Raw genomic sequence first — 21,987 nt, forward strand, 5'->3', positions numbered from 1 at the left:
GCCAGGGAATGGGCTTGGTATGTTTAACTATGTAGGATACATATAGCTATTTTATTTGGATCTTGAAACTGAAAAATTAGAACATCACTTGCTAGAATGTCTTTAAGTCTTTTGGATACAACAATAACAATAATAGCATCTGATATCCCGGAAGACGTGTTTCCCAATCCTAAATAGAAGGTCCAAAGTATTAAAGGACTTTTCTTTTGTAGGGTTGTGCTTATGAAAATAATGTATTCAGTAAAGTATTCCTTCCTTTTTGGGAGGAGTCACAGAGTTGTATTTGTCCAAAAAGTTGCCTGCTGAGTCATCACTCATTCCTGTCTCTCTCTTGTGTACCCATATAACAGCTCAACAGGGCTAGGCTGCAGTATGCTTTTTTCATATGATGGCCACTCTATAAACCTTAGTAAGGATTTGGAGGTAGAACAATACTTCGTAGTATGTTTTGTACTTAAAAATGGAAACCCAACAAAAAATTACAAGAAAACCCTGTAGAGAAAATACATTTTAGGAGCTGTCGAGAGACATAGACTTTATAGAAAAATATAAGCTAAAGCTAAGTACATGGAACACAACTATCCTGTTTGGAGAGAGGCAGGAATCAGGAAGGGCAATAACATATTATCACTGTAGGGTGCTACATAGGTTTGACTTTAATAACACTGAATAAGCCATTCAAATCTAAATGATGGTCTTTCTGAATGAGTTATGTACACTTTTCTGCCAGTGCTACACAACTTTAAGTCAACATTCCCCACTGGAAACTAGCAATTTATTAGGAGGCATTTTAAGAATTCTTTGACTGACTAAAGAAGCTTGATTGTCAAAGAAGAATTCAAATGAACTTGTTAAGAAATGGCCTCCAAACTTTGCTAGCAGTCTGATCAGCAAGAGATAGAGACCCCTGATTACTAATCACTAATGTGTTTATATTACTTTTTAATTTAATTTATTTATTTTTTAAATGAGTTAATATAAGGAGGAATTCTAAGTCACTTCTTGCTTTCCTTCATACGCCGTGTCAGACCTTATATGCTGCTAATATGAATTATGCTATCAGAATGATTTTGGTGGAGTTACACCTCATTGTATCACCTGAGAATTGTGGCTATTTGTGTATGTATCTACTTTTTAAAGAAGCTTATCTCTCTTTTGTTTGTTTGTTTGTTTGTTTGTTTTTCCTCGAAAGAAGCAGAGTATTTGCACAATTCACAAGAAGTATAGACAAAGTGGCAATAGGTAGATATTAAATTAGTGACTGTTGTCACCAAAGCTATCTTGTAGTTTGAACTTATAATGAATTCATTCAACTCTGATACATCAATAGGACAGCATGGCCCAATGCTGTGAACTACTGGATTAGGTAAATTGCATCCTTTAGTTGAAAGTCACTGGTGGACAATACAGAGACATATATTCACTTGTATTTTTTGCATTTCTGTGTCTTGACACTGAAAAATCTGTGTCCAGAATACTCCGTCTGTGCTATATCTGGGGAATTTTATCATAGGCAAGGAATGGAATGAGGGAGACATGATTCAAATTTACATAGTCTGATCAATGGTTTCACTCTGTGTTTCTGTCCCTCCTTCACTTAAATAGGGCCTTAAAGTAGGGACTAAAACCAAGACTTCTCTAATGCTGACTGCAGAATAGTTCACACAATCTGTGGGTTATACGGAGATCCAGAGGCAAAATTTGAGTTCCTCTGAATTTCTGAAAGCTAAATTTCTTCTGAGTGTGGGAAGTTAGTTTATGGGAAATAGTTATGGTTCACTTTCACTGTACACTTATGCTCAAGATGTTCAATTCCTGATATGTGTTACTGCATTATATATTCCTCATTCACCAGGTAAAATACTTGTACAATTACCACAGAGAAAATCAGACAGAATGATTAGCAGTTAGTCATATTTGCTTTAATTTGAAGAATAATTTTTGTTTGTTTTGTTTTGCTTTGTTTGTTTGTTTTCTCTTTTCTTTTTATTTTTCCAGCTTTGAAGCATTAAATAATTACCGTAGCTAATGTCAAAAATTTACCAGCCAATAAAACCACTGACTGTTGCAGATCAGACAGTCTGGCCTGCTTTTTTCCTAAGCTGAGGTAAGTACCATTGGTAGAATTCCTTATATTTATGTATTTTCATGTGGAGGTTCTATGCTGCCATGTCAGCAAGACTTTCTTAAAGTAAGCCTCTGACTTTGGGTAGCAGAACTGGCTTGCTGTGTCCCATAGTTCTTTTTTGCTGAGTTCAAAGGTTATAAATACAGGAAAGTATCTATTTAATTTCTATAGACTATTGGTTGCATTCCTTTTTGCGTTTCTCAACATTTTGGCCAAAGAAAGCCATGCTGTGAGGCAGGTTGTTTATCTCTGATTTGTGAGCAGAACATTTTTGGTTGAATTGAAAATGCCAACAAAGTAATGTCATCCAGCACCTGGACTCTGAAAGAAAAACCCTTCAAAAGAAAAACATATTCTGACGCTCAGGTGTTGTTGTTACAAATCAAAGCTATTTTTTCCATTTCAACTGAAAACAGTATTAGAATTTCTTTTTAACTTAATTCCCACTGTGCATTGCTTATGAAGAAGGACTTCTGTTTCATTTGGGAGGCATGCATGTTAGAAATGTAAAACTGCAATATGTATGAACAGAGATGCATTCAAAACATTTTCATCTTGATTGTAAAAATTTAAAGATATAGTATAGCATACTTGAACACACTATGATTGTTGTAAATATTTTCACTTTCAGAAACCTGGAGGCTGAGATGTACAAAGTTCAGAAAGGTATGCTTGCATTCATTAATTGTGAAACTTGTGGTAGTTGGTAGTTTATACTTAGTGTTTTCTGGTCTGTGGCTTCATCAGCTGCATTTCTTCAGATGTAACCAATGTTTAGACAGTAACTGCATGCTAACTACCAAGCCTCTGAAGACACAACCATCAGCAAAAATAAGGACTAGGAACATGGCTAAAGACACATTTACTAAGTTGCTTTTGTCAGTTTGCGTTTTTAGTACTGAAAGGTCTTAAGTTTCACAAAAGACAATAGGACTAGGCGACACAGCATCTTGTATAACAACGTCTCACGTATTTCAATATGAAAGCTCCCTGAATATACAATAAGCATGGGCTTATATAAGATACCTTAAAAACTGACCATGTGTCTCAAACAGAAACATAGGGTCTTACACAACATTTCTGTCATGGAAAGAGTCCAGAGGAGGGCCACGAGGATGCTCAGAGCTGGAGCACCTATCTTTTAAAGACAGGTTGAGGGAATTAGGGTTGTTCAGCCTGGAGAAGAGAAGGCTTTGAGGAGACCTTAAGATGGCCTTCCAGGACCTAAAGGGAGCCTACAGGAAAGCTGGGAAGGGACTCTATTGGGGAGTGTAGTGATAATACAAGGGGGAATGGCTTTAACCTGAAAGAGGGTAGGTTTAGATCAGATATAAGGAAGAAATTCTTGAATCTTGGGGCTGGAATTAGATGATCTTTAGGGTCCCTTCCAACCCAAACCATTCTGTGATTCTATAATGAAGTGATTGTTTACTGCTACTGTCTTTATTAATAGTAAGTCAGTTTTAGCCTACAGAGAAACAAACTGCAGTTATTATAAGGAATTAACAAACAAAATAAAAAGCAAAGGCAGTCTCTTTTTTTCTTTTTACTACTGGCTGTGCTGAAGGAGAAAGTAACTATGCACAGATAAGACTTGGAACAAGATCTCATGTAGGAGGGATTTTCCCCCACAGATGTTTTGCCTCTGCCCACATATTCAAACAAAGCAAATACCTAATGTGTATCAGATTCCAGTGTTCACACAACACTTCAGCAGATTTTTCCTGCATTGAAATGCACTTTTTCTTTATGTTTGCCTGTGTAAATACCTGAAACACTCTACATGAGACGCAGCCCTCTAACTCTGCAACATATATTTCTGTGGAAAATCCATATGAGAGCAGTATATTGTTTCAGATAGTAATTGCTTGTTTTTCTGTTTCAAAGTGTACGCAAGTATTTCATTTTGTGAAGCCCAGCCCTATTGCACTTGAAAAGTACAGCAAGCACAGAAGTATAACAACTTACCAGTACTTTTAATTGATTTGGTATTTCTACAAGGTGCCACCCTTTTCCACACCTCCTACCTCCTCCTTAAGTGACTCAGCCTCTGAAGGAGAAGTCTCTTGGCTTTTGAGACAGCTGGATGGAGAACAAGAGTTCAACTCTCCGTCTGCTTTGACTATACCTCACTTGCAGGTATCTCCAGGTTGATTTACCACACTGAACAACACTAGGACACAAACTTCTGCCATATCTAGGTAAGGCGTTTATGTTTCTGCTTATCATATCTGCTTTATCATGTATCAAAAGTCCTACATTTTCAGATGTTCTGTGATTTCTGAGTATCTAACTTAGGATCACACTTCAAGGGTTATGATTTTAAAGAAGTGCCAAGACTGTGCTATGAAAACCCAGCCCTTAAAGCGTCGTAGTTTAGGTCTTCAAATTTCCTAGACCTTCCTGAAGTCGTCTCTTACCCATACAATCTTAATTAATTGCTTACTTACATTTTATTACTAATTGTATTGCATTTTAGTGTTATTTCTCTCATGACAAACTCACTGTTCAGACCACTTTTCATGAATTGCTTTTCTAATGTCATTTTTGCTCTTTGGCTTGGTTTATTGTTTCTTTATTCTTTCTTCAGAATTTTTATCTAAAATTAAATTAAAAATTATTAAAATCTCATTTACTTGAATTTGCCTTAGTTATATGATTTTAAAGAGGAAAAGTAGCAATAGTTTGCTTTTTAAGAATACACTGCTAGTTAAATATTCAGAAATCATTTCCAGTTTTGCAAAAGGCATAGTAGAAGTATCTTTTCTATTTTGATATTATGACTTATCCACACATTGAACTGAACTCATGCATAAACAGGAAGGGTTCTTCATTAAAAATGTAGCAAAGTGAAAGGAAGTAGGTTAATAAAAAAATATATATGATATAATATGAAATTATTACTCCCCTTCTACATTCCGTTAAAAAAAAAAAAGAAAAAAAAAAAAAAAAGCCACATTTAAAACTGATCATATAGTCCTAACTACAAAGCACATACAAATTTGAGTTATGACTTAGCAGCTCATTTTCAGCATACATTAGGGACAGTTCCAAAGCTTAATTTCTTTCAAAACAGAATCTCCTCCGCCCACGTCCTGAAAAACCAGTTTTGAGAGTTCTTTCTGCTACAAATAGATGAATGATTTCTGTTTTACATTCACGTGTTCTCTAGCCCAACCTTGCCTGTCCTAGCCTTGCCTGATTTATCTTTTATGTATATGCACATATTATTCCTGTTCTTTACGAGGGTTGTTATCATTATCAATTCTCTGACATAAAACATATAGTAAAATATTCATTTAAATGCAATATATTATTTCCAGAAGTTTAAAAATGCATTACATTGCTATTTCTCTGACATGAAACTCGAAAAAAGAATCATTCCAGGAATGTGTTTTTGTTGTTCTTTAATGTCTATGAAATAAATCTAGTTATTTTTACATATGGATTTCAGCAAAAGGACAAAAAGATGAATGGATTTCTGAATAAAGAGATACAAGTGGCTTACAATTTTGAAGAATATAAATTATATTCAAGTGTTTGTTTTTAAGCTCAGACTATGTACTTGGTACTGTGCTGTTAGCAGCAGCATTGTTCTTTCTATTGCATGTCCTGACTTTTGCATGTCTTGAACTCCGGCAGTGGATGCTGGTGACAATTCCGGAGGGAGGAAAGTGTAGCATATGTACAGATCTGCATCTGATAGAGTGGACTTTTAAGGCTATTTAAAGGATCATATGCTTGACTGAAACAGCAAAGTTATCAACGTGAAGGATGATAGAGATTTGGCTGGCTCTAGCTATGATTGTTGAAAAACAGCCTTTATGTGCAATAAGGAAGTGAACCCATGTTTAGAAAAACAAATTATTATTTAAGTATAGGTAGGGTGATAGCATAGACACGATGTTCTGATAGGATTATGATAGATCTTCATTTGGGGGGAGAAATGATGGATACAGAGAACAGCAAAATTGGTGTTGATTTCCAAACAAGCAAGATTGCATCTCACATGTATGGTTATCTATTTAGAATTGTAATGATGTGTCTTCCCAGTACCTTATTTCTAAGTCTTGGAGATCCCTATCATTATTCAAGACAAAGAGATTTCAATCAGTTGCTGCTCATCTTTGTCTTACTATGTTCAAGAGAAATGATGGACAAAATAACAAAGTTTGCTGACCTGACATAGAATATGTTAACTGAGGGCACAGAAATGTTGTGGTGTTTTAGGCATCTGTGGTTAAGTAGGATCAAATGTTGTTTTCTTTAAAATGTCATATCCTTGACATTCATCTCATATAAATGGAAAATAAGTTATGTATGACAGCATTAACTTAAACAGTTCTAATGGAAAAAATAACAAAAAACAAACAAACAAACAAACAAAAAAACAAGAAGGTAAACCAAAGTAAACCTTCATTTTATTCAATCATCAGTGAAGTTATTCTGGCCAAAATTTCTCCTAGGTTGCAGTGAAAGAATGAAAATCAGTTAAAGCACAAAGGATGTGGTACATTAATGTCTTAACCATCTGTTAGATTTCTAATTGAATAATTCTAAAATTTTGAATTCTGATTACTCACAAGACACCAAATTTTCAACTTACTTTAGAGAAAATTGGGCTTCAAGATGACATTTTAGTGAAAAGTTTTGAATTTGGGATAAAGAACAAAGTATCTGTTCATATTCAAATGGCAGATATTTGTTTGATGTTTTTGAAAAGTTGGAACTTTAAGGACACAGTACATGTAATCAGCAAACTGTGGCTCTGAAGAGCCATGTGTAAGAAACCTGTTTGTTCCATATGGCATTTTATGTGGAAATGCTAAACTCAGAGGCTTCTCTACAATCTAGATTGTTTTAACAATATAGCATAAGAAGGCAGAAGACAGGAAAATTCTAATACTGTTTGTTTGTTTGTTTGTTTGTTTTAGAACGCTTCTTCCATAATCTTCTGTATTGTCCAGTTCATGAGTAGGAAGTTTAATATTTTAGACATTGATGTTTGGCAACACCTTATATGAAAAACTGCTGTAGAAAAACAAATTTATTGACTTTTCAGAGAAGAGGGTGTACCTCACATCTACATTTTTAGATTTCCTATGGTGAATTACTTGTACAGTGTAATGATATGCAGTAACTTTAAGCTGAGGAAAGAAATATTGTTTATTAAAAGCAAAATACACGTAATCTAAATATTTATAAATAAGATCTTAATAACTGTCACAGCTAAAAGCTAAAGAACAAATATTTTTTTTTTTTTTGTCTATAACTAGTTCAGTCTAATGTGGAAAAAATGATTCTTACCAGAAATGCTTCTATTATTCTTGTTTGTGTGTGTGTGTGTTTTTTTTCTTTCCAAAATGCAGCAATGCATATATGTGAAACCTAATTATGTAGAAAGCTACAGCCCAGAATAAAACACGGAAGGCAAGAGAGCTCTGTATTGGAAGAATAGGTGTGTTCAGACTAGCCAAAAACTAGATGGTCTAGCTTTGAAGATTTATGGCAGCCTGAGGTCTTCCGCTGATCAGGATGTGAAAAGGAGATGCAGATACATGAATGTGGCTATTTGTGATAAAAATAGAATTGAAGACTCCTGCTGCTTTCTGAATAACTTGCTACTATCTTGGAGAGGCATTTGACTTTCTCTGAAGTCATGCTTGAAGTTTTTGTTTTTTTTCCTCCTGGGTTTCTTTGGGATTATATTTGGATTTCCACAGAAACATGGAGGATTCTGAATCTAGGATTGGTATGCCTTAAAACTTTTTGGGAACAGCTCATTGGACTGGCTGGGGCAGTTTTCATTCTCTTTTAGTTTCCTGACGCTGTTTTAAAATTCAAATTGCACTGGAGATGCATTCCTGTTTGTTTTTGTTTTGCATTCCAGCTGAGTTGTTTTTCTCCAGTGGATGAGCTCTTATTAAGAATGTCTGAACGTAATTTGCTACTTTAGTATAGAGGACTACAACTTCTCTTTCTCAGAACTTAATTTATGGAGTAAAAAGCTTTAAACAAACAAACAAACAAACATACAAACAAAAACAGTGAACTGACTTGCGTGAATAATGTGATGGTTCCAGGTCTTTATAAGTTGAACTTTTTAAAATAACATGATTCTCACAATCTTCTGTCCATTCCTATTTTCACATACACAGATGCGCACACCTTCACATAGACAGATGTTTCACACAACGGTGAAGACCAAGAAAAAAAATGCTTTGAGTTGTATCCTGCCTCTTTATTCAAGATTCTTTTCATTTTTAAGATCTTGAAATGTAAATCTTACTCTGATGATTCTTGATTATCTGTGCTAGAGACTAAAGTAGGTGTTTTTTTAATTTGCATTTTAAATTTTAATGGATTAATCTTTGATATACAACTTGAAAGTACCAAAGCAAGAAGTAAAGCTTGAGGACAACATGACAGTATTCTGTAAGACTAAAGTGCCTGGGTCTGAAATGTCTGAACGCCTGACACATTTTCAGTACTGACTGTACAAAACAGTGAGCTTATTTTTATTTATGTGTACGGCTTTGGAGCTTGAAGACTAGGTAGTAATTTATTTTGGGTGCTATATACATGTGCAACAGAAATATTGTTTTGCCCTAACAACATTAAAAAATGAAAATAAGACAAGAGACAACATAGAGTTTCAATTAAATGATGGAGAATGAAAGTACTCTTGTTATGGACTGTTCTTAGTTGTCTGCTGACTTTTATCATGCATGGACACAAGTGGGAGTAGCAAACTTATTTTTCAGTTGTTTTTCAGTGTCCCAGCGCCATTAACGTATGTTTATTTTATTTATTTATTTATTCTTGTAGATTTTAAGCATGAGTTTCAAAATGTATGGATCGTTTACTTCAAAGATAATTTGTATTTCTGAACTAATGTCTGAGAGTTTCTTGTTTGTTTCATAACAAAGATATATGACTGACACTTTCTTTGTCAGTTTTGTGAAAAATTTCATATCTTGTCATGAATCTATGGAAAAAAAAGTAGATAGTATACCATGAAGATTACAAAGCAATTTCCTGCCATTTTTAATATGAAATGTTTAAAGTGCAAAGTGTGATTTTTTACAAGAAATTCCAAGCCTTAAAATGACCACATTTGGTCTAATTTTGACAAAGGAAGGCTCTGTTTTCAATGTGTTATGATACATTTCCTCTAGGAAATATCTTTAAAAATCTTTACTAGAAAATATATCGAAGTTCCTTCTACTACTGTATTTTTTCTCCAGGTAAAAAAGTCAAGAAAATGCAGCACTCATTTCTTGTGAAATATACTGAAATGTCAAGCTTCCTATTATCCAAGGACTAAAATAAATGGCAGTATCAGATGTCCAGCTGGTGCTAAGCTGAAAACATAAATAAATCAGAACCTTTTCTACTATCTTATTTATTACACAATTTTGACAGTTCAGGAAAATATATAACAAGACTAGTCATTATCTAAAACTGATTGCTCGATAACCTTGATAACTACCTTAATAGTTTCTAGGAAATTCAGTGCATATCTGTTTAAAACCTTGTATCAGTAATTTTGAAAGGTATTTTGTAACCTATTGCAAAATAAATAAGGCTCATGATAGCCCTGAGCATATTTTTATTGGGTGGGAACCAGACCCAGCCGTCACATGGTTTCTACATGCAGTGTGCCAACATATGTTTGGTACTGACAACTAATGTTCAAAGAGAGGAGTGTGGGTCAGAGCTTTTCAATCAACATGTCAAAATATTAAACTCCTATAAACATCTGGAATTTCAGAGCTGGGTAAGAAATATGTGGACTTTTGTACTCCAATATTATGTTTGTATTTATATCTTTACTTTATAAAAAGATCTGTTTATATCCAGGTATTTTGTTTGGTTGGTTGGTTAGCATAAGCTCTTTTAGCAATCATCTGGCAGTAAAAATATACCAAAAAAAATCTGTTCTACGCACAATTCATTGTGGCATCCACTGTAGTATTTCGTTTCCATGCTTTGTTTTAAGCATTGCTTTAATGCCTTTGCTAAGCTTTTGCCAAAATTCAACATCTTCACCTTGTATCAGTAAAGAAACGGCCACAGGCTCTGGTCTATCAATCCACTGTTTACATCTGTAAATACACCCAGAGAACAAGGAATGTTTGTGATTTTTAATGATCATCCCTGTCACAAAAATAGTTTTGTTGTCATCTCTAAATCTTAGCAGTATAACCAGTGGAGCTGGTTGGGAGCATTTCAGCTTAATGTTGGTTTCTTGGGAAAAGCTGCTTTCCAAAAAAAAATAATAAATAATTAATTTGCAGAATTTCTAACTAACCCCTAAAGAGGATCAGTTTTGTCCACATGCTTAAGTTAATGTTAGAATTGTTGATTTTTTATTTTTTATTTCTGAAGGCAAATTTTTTTCATCTTTAAAATATCATTATGTTCTACTTGATGTTTTCTGTATAAAACTGATAATGGAAATTCAGAGTTTCAAAGTACAACATGAAATCTTTTGAGTGACTCAACTCCCATATATATATGTATTTTCAAATCCTCATATTTAGAAGCTTGTTTTTTAACCTCATTTGGGACGTGGAAAGAAGTCAGTGACTTGAGAACTGCTGCAAGGGAGAAGAAACACCTCCTCCTCCGTCCCCAGAGCCTTGTACTAGCTGCAGGCCACTGAAGCTGTGAGACCAGTCAGCGGAGCTGGGTGAGCCCATGTGTGTTCCAGGCACTGCTCTGAGCCACTGGCTGATAAGATCTTCCCATTCAGCTCATCATCTCATATGAGTCTTCATTACTGTATCTTTTCCTCTGAAGGCTCTCATCACCCCACGTATACTCAGGAAAAAAGCTCCAGACAAGGAGAAGAGAGAGATAGGCACAGATGCAGGGCACGATAATATGTTGTCATAATGAGGGATGGAAAAGTGAACGCCATGTCTGAGCTTCATTTCAAAGAGGTTGCAGCTAAATCTAAGTCATTCTATCTTACTAAGCTTGTACAAGGAGGTGATCAAAGTGGCAAATGAATTCATGCTGGCTTTTGAGCTGATTCCAAATCTCACAGACGTCTTTTTTTTTTTTTTTTTTGTCATTCTCTTTTAGATACCCACAGAAGGACTCCCCACTGAACAAAATGTCAGCTTTCAGCTTACGAAAACAATCTCCTAATCAAAGCGGTAATACTGAGTCTCCTCCATTTTCTCTCTGGGCCCTTAAGAGCTTGAAGCACAGCCTCCCTGCCTTCCTGTTTGCAAGCACGGCCATACCCATTGCGCAGCTACCTTTCCAGGGCACACCACCACTCTTTGGCAGGGGACATGCTAGTTATGGGATTCACAGGCAGACCCACGTCAGCTGCAAAGCCAGCAGTGTTGTGTGTAAGCTTCTGCTGGCAGAGATTCAGGCCAAACCACCATGCTGGTTAGCAAGCCAGGCAGTGTGGTTCAATATGCGGGTTCCTTGTGGGTGCCTTGTGGAAAATGCAGGGCAGCATGGCAGCTGGGAGGGTAATGGGCAGGCAATATCTGTTACCCTCTGACTTGGGAAATAAGGAGAATTTGAGGAGAATTACAATGTAAGGAAGGAGGGAGAAAATCTGTTTAATCTTTGTCAGATAGGACATAGTATTTCTAAAGACTTAGATGTTTTGAGGTGTGTTGAGGGCCTGGTTTTGGTGAGACATAAGAGGCCACAGTGCATCAAGATGGTTGTGGCCATGCTTTCAGTGCTAGCCAGGACTGGAAGCAGCTTGACCACAGGCATGAGCACTGTGCAACCTGCCAGACAGATTGACTGCAAACAGCTTTATTATCTGTGGGTTTATCTATTTACAACTTTCAAGAACTTGTGCTGATGTTTCCATTCGCTGGAGGCTGTGCTCAGGGTGAGGCAGCCCTGCTGCAGAGCAGCAGAGGGCAGGGAGGGGATGAGCTCTCTGCCCTCTGAGGAGAGCTCTTCAGAAGCAGCAAAATTGGAAATGGACTCTGGAAACTGGTTTTGGGGGCTGGCACCCTGAAATAGGCTCTACCACCTGTCCCCCTTGAGCATGCTGGAAATCAGCAGTTTATTTCTAATGTTCAGTACTTGTGGCTGAATTCATCTGGGGTTTGAGAGGTAATTCCTCTGCTCCCGTTTCAAGCTCTGCTGAAAAGATTAAGGTTAAAACAGTGAAGAAGCAGTAAATGGAAAAAAATAGAAAGAAAAAAATTGAATGATAAGTAGAAACACCATTGTTCAAGTCTCTCAAACTGCTGCCAAAATAAGAAGGGAATAAGTTACCTGCACTTATGTGACCCAAACTGTTGTATTGGATCTATATTTAATTTGTAATTGAAACTTGGGAGGTAATTGATTAGACCAGAAATGACTACTGTTCAGCAAATCCTGGGCCTTAAGCCTTAGCAAATTACTTGTGATGTTTCTTGAAAAGAAAGGTCAATATGTATCCTTTGACTGCTGCCTTTATAGGAGACCTCCTGAAGCCTTGTTTGTGCTAAGTAATTAAAAAAGTCGTGTTTTCTATGAATTCCAAGTGATTTTTGGGTGGGTGATAGGAATTGTTCTAAAATGGCATTGGAAAATAAAAATATTGTATATAACAGGCTAATTTTAATAGCTGGGTATATACTGAGTATTTCTTCAACATATCAGTGTGTTTATGTTATGTTCCTGTCATTTTTTTCAAGATTCAGAGGAGGTTATGGCTGAAAGCACAGCACAGATTTAAATGTATTGCAGACTGTTGAAATAATCTCTGGCTAAAAACTATTAATATGAAAGGAATGCTGGAGTTATTTCCACCCTTCAGTTGCCATTAGCTATCTGTGCTGAAGAGAAGTTTTATCTCTGAATGCATATATTTGAACTCATATTTTTCTTTATTTTTTTTTCAATGCAAATAATTGCACCAAATTAAAAATATCTTTGTATTTATGAGAATAGGAAGCTACAGTTTTTGCTATTTTATCTTCATTCAGGTTCTTTTTGTGTGTGTGTGTGTGTTTTTGTTTTGTTTTGTTTTATATGCAGATTCATCGAAGTGCCTAGTACATTCCAGTCATTACTAATAGTATATTCAAAACAATAAATATTTCAATCAAGTGAACTTCATATAGTCTTGTTTGCCTCTTACAATGATCTCCATGCAGTGATTGTGAGACAATGACATTATTTAAACTGATCTTCATCCTCTCTTGCATTTGCATGAAGTGAAATAGATTTTTAATAGATATTTTAATGAACCGTTGGAGCTATGCAGGCAAGGCTATGCTGTATGTTTCCTTCCTTCTTTCCTTCCTTCCTTCCTTCCTTCCTTCCTTCCTTCCTTCCTTCCTTCCTTCCTTCCTTCCTTCCTTCCTTCCTTCCTTCCTTCCTTCCTTCCTTCCATCTTGAAGTCTTTAGGTCAGGTTTCAATAAATATTTTTAAGGGAAAACTATCTAAAGTGGAAGTGAACAAGCTGATATGGATATCATGCAATGAGGATGGATGACTGTTCTTAACCTACTGTGATAGTCAGCATGTTCTTATAAATCCCATCTTTGATGTGCCTATTCGTTTTGTAATAATCTCAAAGGACCGAATCTGTGCTGGTCAAAGAAAGAAAAGCAAACCTTGGGATGAGAGCCAACAGCCCTGTTGTGACAGCAACACACATACATGCTATTCCATCCATGCTTCTTAAATGTATGTCTCTTCTCTAGCAGCTTAGTCTTGGAGAGAGCTAGTCCAACAAAAAGCCAGAGTGCATGCTTGCAACTAAGCAAATACAAATGATGAAGAATCCAGTCCATGAACTCCTTCACTGGTCTTCTTTTATTTATTAATCTGGTCATATCTGTAGTGAATTGCAACAGTTAAGAGCAAGCACGGTTTGGTTTGCAGTCAGCTATAGATTTTTAGATTGAATTTTATCATAGTATTGCAGTGTTTTTCTTTCATGAAGGAAATGTATTTGAAATATCACTCTTGGCCTCTGTTACTTAAAGTAAATGTTTTGGTGCTTTGTTATGATTTTGTGTTCCCCTCACTGTAGCTATTTGTCATTTTTCATGTTATCACTGCAGCTGAAATTCTTGGATCAAATGCAAGAACTATACTTTCTTATAAATCACAGCAGAATGCCAAACACAGCTCTGACAAATGACACAATATGGACTGTGAAGTGTGATCTTTCTATACACAGCCTTTACAATCTAACGTCCCTACTGACCACCAGATAATAACGTGCTGAAATCAGGTGGTGTAGACATTCTTTTGCATGGATGCTCAAGGATTTAGGACTTAGGAGAAAATCATTGAAATCTCTTAAAAAAACAAACAAACAAAAAAACCACAATAAACTCAGTATTCTTAATAAGTCAGTTTGTTGATTAACTGGATACAGAAGGTTTTGTGTATTTAATTTTTCAACTTTTATTTGGGAAAGTTTGGGCACATATTACAATTCAAAAATGGAGTTTCTATTAGGACTCAACTTACAGTCTTCCATTTTAAAGGGAAATGTCGTAATGGTAGCAAAAAATATTCCATTTCAAAGAGAATCCTCTTTGAAATAATATGATATGAAATTTAGTGAGAAGAAGAACAAACGGGAATGATGGACAATAGTCTTTGAATATTTTTCCTTGCTCCTGAGTCAAACTCCTTATAAAGAGAAACCAAAGGAAATAAACATCAGATTTCTAACATAGTGAAGAATACATATTCATATAGATCAAGTGAACATCATATTATTAGTCACTCAATATACTAGATATTAGCACTGTTGGGCAAAGATTTTAGGTTGTTAGCATAAGTAAGAAAGATGTCTGATTGTCTGTCTGTCCTGATAACCTTTGAAAACATAAAGGTATTGCATTTATAAAAAGTTAAGTAAAAATAGATAGCTGTTTAGAAAAGAGAGCTTTCACTCTCTTTCAGCCACTCCATTCAGCCACTGAGATAAAAGCTTCAGAGGGAGTCTGACCCCTTTGAGGAACCTGAAAATCCACACATGGGTTGAGTGTGGGTGGAGGACCATGTGATCATCTCAAGATTAGCGTTCATTTGAAATTTGTATCTTGTCACACATCTGAAAATCCAACCACAGACAACCCCCTGAGAAATAAGATTCATTAGGTTAGCTTTCCTGGAATTACAGTTGCATGTATACTTTATAATTCCTTTATCAGATCTATAAAACTTGTTTATAGTAAAAAAATATAACAAGTTGTCTCATATTAGGGACAAAACTGAATTCAGTTTGGTAAACTGGTCTTCTGTAAGTCTGGTCTTCTGGTCTTCTAACTGGTCTTCTACAACCTTTAAGGTTGTAGGCATTAATCTGCAAACTTTTCAAGAAGAGTCTGTACTAAACAGGATCTTCAAACATGTTCATGCTTTTTCTTTTCTGATGTTAAAAAAAGTATTGTGTCTGTATCTGATAGCTGAAGATTCAATCTGTCCTGAACTTCTACAGATGTCAGCTCTTCTAACAGTACTTTAACTTTCCAAAGCTTTCCCTTACTTTCATTTTCAAGACACTTTTCTCTGCATTTATAGATAATAAGAGCCCTTCTGTTGCAATTAAAAGCAGACAAGTTGTTCATGATGTTAACAAGCGACGGACCCTTTTGCAAGATAACAGCTGGATAAAGAAGAGACCTGAAGAGGAAAGGTAGGAAAGATCTGAAGTACATTTCTTCTGTCTTTGGTTTTGTGTGCTATGTACATTTTCTGGGATTGTCAACTTTGTCATGAATTATATTACCTAAAATTACATAATTTTCATCAAATAACTATTACTTGATGAAATATTGATTGCCTTTCGGAACTATTAGTCTGTTGGACTTTCACTGACTTTTTTTTAATCAGGATTTTTGTGCAATGATCATTTAATGAGATGCAATGAGTATCTCAATCTTTTTCCCTACATACAAAATACACATTTCATGTATTTCGGTTGCAAGAATACTGTCTGACTCATTTTTACAGGTGTGAAGATTATAAATATTGACAAATTCCTTTAAGGAGCTTAGTGAAGTTGGAATCATTTGAAATTTACTGGGACTTATATTACAGTAGAAACTTTGTCTTGAGACCAGGCCCTCATTATTTGGTCCATGAACAGCACATAGGAAGATATGATTCAAACATTCCAAAATGTCTGTAGTAATCTGTAGTAATCTAACCTGGAGATGTGTAGTTGGTGTGGCTACTGGTAAATGACTGTAAAATCTTGTTGAAGACATGAATCTTTTGCCAAAAATGAACAAACAAACAAAAACAAACAAAACTACTTTTTTTTTTTTTTTTTTTAATATATAATTCAAATTTTAACTAACCACTGTCTTTCTTTTCCTTGAAGTGCTGATGAAAACTATGGAAGGGCAGTGCTTAACCAGTACAAATCCCAAGATAGCCTACACAGGTATGGTAGACTGTCTAAAGGTCTTTCTAATGATATTGACAAAGAAAACTCATGACCCTTTTACTATATCCTGTTTATAGCAAGAGCTTTTTTTAATCAATTATAGTGTAGTCATACTTCCATTGCAAATCTGTTCTTATTGTTCTTATTGTAAATATGACTTAATTATTGAGTTAATGGATGCAGAGTTGGATCCGTTAACATCTGAATGGTCTGAAATTGTGTATAGTACTTTAAAACTTAAGACCTATATATTGTTTTATTTGTGACAAGTTGTTTGATAAAAGCAGTTACCAAATTGTCATTCTTAACCTTTTTATAGCAGTAGCACAAATGAAAAGGAAGATCAGAAAGCTGTACTTGGACGATACAGGTCTGATACTAACTTGGACAGGTAGGGCTGTTTTCCATATGTGTTGTATTTTGTGATTCTCATATGTATGAGTGGACTTAAGCATGAAGGTGTGAATGAAATAAATTATATATTAATTTTTGTATTTATTAAGTGTCTAAATAGAAGATTATGTATGATTTTTGCATGAACTGTGAATGAGACAAATGGAAGTATGATTTGAGAAAAGGTTCTTTCTGACATCTTGTTCTTCTTTTGTATCAATTTCTGTGAATTCTTGTGCTCATAAATGTACATATCCTTGTACAGATGAACTATCCACTTTCCTGCTTGTCAAACTATAAATCAGAATCCTATCTCCAATAGTCAAGCACAACATGTCTAAAACCATAGCTCTTTGCAAATCTTTACTGCCACTTCATAGAGCGATAAGTACAAATATCAGAACCATATACTTATCTTAAAATTACTTAATTTGAATGTCTTCTCCAGCTTTGACCTCTGTCAAGACATGACTACACCTGTATTTTCAGATTCTTTCTGTATCACTTCTTCAAAATTCAGTCAACATTAGTATCTAGTATCAGCAACACCCCAAGTCTATCAGCACCAGAATTTAAATGCACATTCTGGAAAATGTGCACGTTTGTTTGGATCATGGATCTGTGTAATTTTGTTCAATGATCCTTACTTCTTGTGTTGTAGGAAACAATGAAAAATTGTTGCATAAAATCTACTGTGCCCGTGGAAGGCTGAAATAGAATGGGCTACAGAGCTCTTTATCACCCCTACATCAATTATTCCATGGGCTGGTGGATACAGGCTCCTACTGTATTTGCTTCCTCATTATGAGGAAGCCAGTCTGTAACTTTATTTTGCCTATTGCTCTTCTCCATATCTTTTCTATCTCCATATTAGTCTTTTTGATCTTAGGATCCACTTCAGAACATACCTTCTATATGTACAAGAGCATAACAATAGCTTCAGGTTCATTTGTTATTCCTTTTCTTATACTTCATAATATTGAATTTGCTCTTTTGAGTGCTGCTGAGAATTGAGCTGTCGTTTTCACAATATTGTATGTATAACTCCAAGACCTCTTTCCTGAGTGATAATAGCTAGTTCAGAGATCAATTGTTTTTCTTGTCAGGCATTACTTTGCATCTAAGAAAAATGAATGTCATCTGCCATTTTAGAAATCTGACATTTTAGCAGATGACTTCTGAAAACTGTGCCAGTCAGCATTTGTTTTGACTGCCATGAATTAGTGCCATTGGCAAGCAACATCATCTCACTTTCCTTTTCAAGATAATTTCTGAATTTCTGAGCATATGGAAAAACACAGGTCTTGTACAGATCCCTCCTTCCACTCAAAAAAAAAAAAAAAAAAAAAAGCTATTTATTCCAAACCTTTGTTTCTGAATTTTTAACCATTTATTTATTCATGAAAGAACCTTCTCTATTACCATGCAGTAGATGAGCTTATTTAAAGTCTTTAACAGGGAAGTTTCTATGAGTCTATCTGGAAATTCAGGTAGAATATATCAGCTATATGAAACTTACACATATACTCATTGACTTCAAAACTATTTTTGAATCTTTAATGTCCTGCATAGAATCCCTGACTATTACTTTAGAAGTTGTAGGGCAATTCCAGTTTCTCCAGCATTGCTGAACAGCATTTTTCCTTGGGATGTGCACATCTCTATCTCTCTATGACTTTTTGTTTTATGCTGAGATAATATAGATGCCTGCAGTATTTTAGGTTGTAAGCTGCCTGTCTTTGTGTTCTCATACACACAAATATCTAAGATAAATAGTTCTTATTATGCAACAGATGACAAAAAAAAGAGAATACATAGAGAAAATATTATATATGTGAATATGCATTTCTGCTAATTAATTTGGGATATGTCCATTAATGGACCGAATATTGTTGGTTCTATCTTAAAATTATCAAAATGAAGAAGCTGCAGTCAAGTAGTTTATTTTTTTTCTCAGTCATCACTCATCTTCTCAAAACTGAAACATAATCATTCCAGGATTAATTTGTGCACACCCATTGCCAGCAGACAGTTCTGCAAGGGAGGACCACGTGTTCTGCATCTCCTCAAACTTGCAACCTAAGGCATAAAAGGGTGTGGTGATGTATTTTCCTTTAGCACCTCTTTGTAGCCTGCGGTCAAATTTGGTACTTTTGCTTCCTCTTTGAAGGATGTTCTCTACCAGGTACAATTCCTTCATTTTCTTATAAATTGTTTCTGGCAAGCATACCCATAGTAAAGAAAATCTCAGCTTAGAATAAACTAGTCTCCAGAACAGCCATATTGTTTAATTGCCTAAATTGTTAAAAAAAAAAAAAAAAAAAAAAAAAAAAAAGGCAATAAGAAAGCTTTTTTTTTTTTTTTTTTTTTTTTAAATCTTTTCAAAAGTCGTGGTTGAAAAACGGAGTATGATTCTGGAATGTGGAATAAAATCTAAAGCTCTGTTCTAGCTTGACAGTTCTTGAGAAGAATATCCTTAGTATTAGAGATCTCTCTCAGCTGTTTATCAAGTTATTGCAAGTCATGTTGTCTACATGGAAAATAATTTCTATTGAAAAAGATCATAAATAAACTGATTGAGGAACAAAGGAGTAATATTTGGTTCTTCACAACGTGTAGAAATCTGACAGTGAAAGAATATACACATGCCATTTTAAGTACAGCTCTGCTTCCTGGATACTGCCATTTCCATATTCAAAGAACCTATTGTTTGATATGAATTTAGCCTAGTCCAATATTTACAAAATTTGAACTTCAGTTTTAATATTAAGGTCCTGGAACAGTTGTTGGGGATGACTACATGTTTGCACCATTGGTTGCAAGCATAAGTACAGCTGACCCGTTAGAGATCCACAGCTTGACTGCAGTAGATGCACATATTACGGGCATGTAGATCTACACATATCACAGAGAAAAAATGCAACATTCAGATGTGAGGAAAAATTTTATTTATCCATGTATTCCTCTCTTATTAATAGCAACTAGCTAAATATTAAACAAAAGATGGAAGAAAGCTTAAAAATCAGATAATGACAATTAAAATAACGTTATTTTTCCAAGTACTAAATGCTACTATGTCCAGAATAAATTCCAGGAAGAATAAACACTAACTGTATTTATAGCAGTCAAATCATAGGATGTGGGACTGAAGCAAAACAAACAAACAAACGAAAAAACATGTTCATTGTCTGCTTTATTAATAATCTAATCCTTTGAAATCATAGAAATTATTAGAAAAGGAATTGAGAGCAAACCAGACACCACTGTTCAGTCATGGTATGAACCAGTTTTTCACATCTTGAACACTGAATGCAATATTCACTTAAGTGAAGAAAATACAGTAGATCCTGAAGAGAAAATAAAAGGGGGGGAAGGTCAGAAAGTATGCTTGCAGGAATAGCTTTCATATGCAGAATGTCTGAAGAGAAAAAAATTCTCAGCTTGGAAAAGAATGTGATGCAGGGAAAGTGAGTAAGGAAGAATTTGCCATTTTTTTCACTTTAAGAAATAGGAGAAGGAAAGGTGTAGGTAATGATTTAAAAACAGAACATTTGTTTTTCATTTAGCACATATACTTTTTATAGGAATCATCATTGCAGGATATCTTTGAGTTCAGATGTTTAAATTGGTTCAGAAAAATATTAGATGGATAAATGGATTACTGATCCAAAGGTTGGCTGTTGGAGACAGCATTGTGTGTGCGAATGGATATTCTTCAATCACTTGGAAAGTTTTACAAGTAAAAGTTAACATCATATTTACCTTTATTATTCACTTTTTTTTTTTTTTTTTTCCCAAAATACTGCTACATTGAGCAGCAGTAGAGTAGGAGGCCAGAGGATCCCTTTAAGTCTTATCTAAAATGAGAAAATACATCACCATCTAAAGTATTGTGCTTAAATCCTGAAAACGTGAAATGGAACTCTGATGAAATGCTGATTCATTGGATAGTTGTGAATTAGAACACCCATCCACAGCAATGTTTGCAAGTTTAGTGAGACCTCTAGTGATCTTTTGAGTAACTGTAACTGCGGGTCACAGCCCATGATATGAGGTAGTTGTCTGCACAATTAAATTTAACAGATTGTGCTCCAGAGCCCACTTGAAGGGTTTCCATTAAATACTTGTGATACATGGCTGACAATGGCGTACAAAAAGTTTTGTACATAATATTGCGTTACAGTTGTAGACTTAATTATTTTGTATCTTCTATTGTAGCTCCTGTAGTATAGATGTGAATACATAACTAAATAATATTATGTAATTTATATATATAAATAAGTTGTAGCTCAAAATATTCTTCAGCTAATTTATCAGGATATTTAAGAAAAACACCTCAACTTAGTATTTGTGATCTATTTGAGTACATATCAATTTATATTTGAGAATTTTGTACTCTCCTTATTAAAGGATATTCTGGCTGTCTACGCATCTACACATCCAACCTGCACTAGTTAACCTTGTTTAAGCAGGGGAGCTGGACTAGATGATCTCCAGAGGTCCCTTCCAACCTTAACCAATCTGTGATTCCATTTTTGGAATGAAAATTTAAATATATCAGTATCTAAGCTATGTTTCAGCTATGAAACATAGCTACATAATATATAATATATATAATATATTATATAATATATATTACATATAACATATATAATACATTATATAATATATAATATAAATTATATATAAATTATACATATATATATATAATATATACACATATTATGTATATTATATAATATATAATATACATAAGCCACATATCAGCTACGTAATGCTTTCTGTGAAACCATGGATGGATTTTGGGCAGCAACTGTAGAATCCATGAAGGGCTTGAAAAATCACATTGTTATTAGTGTAAACTGAATGACTTAATAAAATCAATTTAGGCTAAAACAATCTAACTGCTGTGGTGTATATTGCTCCTATAGGTCACTACTATGCTTTATCAGGCATTTTACACTAGAGCATTTTCAAATCAATTTGATCTCTAGAAACCATAAAGAAGACAAGAGTTGCATCTCTCAAGTGATAGTGAGGGAGATGGAAAGGGGATGTTTTTTT

At 34.8% G+C, this 21,987-nt stretch overlaps 1 protein-coding gene across 5 annotated transcripts in view; it reads left to right on the forward strand.

Moving 5' to 3' along the window:
• The window catches only part of SCEL (sciellin), a 77,884-nt gene that overhangs the window by 23,196 nt on the left and 32,701 nt on the right, over positions 1 to 21,987 (forward strand). For 3 of the 5 annotated variants that reach the window (XM_082752846.1, XM_082752847.1, XM_082752848.1), the window contains 7 exons: positions 1,999 to 2,107; positions 2,760 to 2,794; positions 4,130 to 4,329; positions 11,222 to 11,295; positions 15,660 to 15,774; positions 16,465 to 16,527; positions 16,850 to 16,921. In XM_082752846.1, the coding sequence (XP_082608972.1) occupies positions 11,253 to 11,295; positions 15,660 to 15,774; positions 16,465 to 16,527; positions 16,850 to 16,921 (293 nt within the window). In that variant the 5' untranslated portion in view covers positions 1,999 to 2,107; positions 2,760 to 2,794; positions 4,130 to 4,329; positions 11,222 to 11,252. Of the gene's footprint in view, positions 1 to 1,998; positions 2,108 to 2,759; positions 2,795 to 4,129; positions 4,330 to 10,764; positions 10,824 to 11,221; positions 11,296 to 15,659; positions 15,775 to 16,464; positions 16,528 to 16,849; positions 16,922 to 21,987 lie in introns of those variants that run through there. The other 2 variants (XM_082752850.1, XM_082752849.1) reach the window with 2 other exon arrangements.

The sequence above is a fragment of the Aythya marila genome, assembly GCF_965140915.1.
Source record: "Aythya marila genome assembly, chromosome: 1".
In the NCBI taxonomy this organism is placed as follows: domain Eukaryota; kingdom Metazoa; phylum Chordata; class Aves; order Anseriformes; family Anatidae; genus Aythya; species Aythya marila.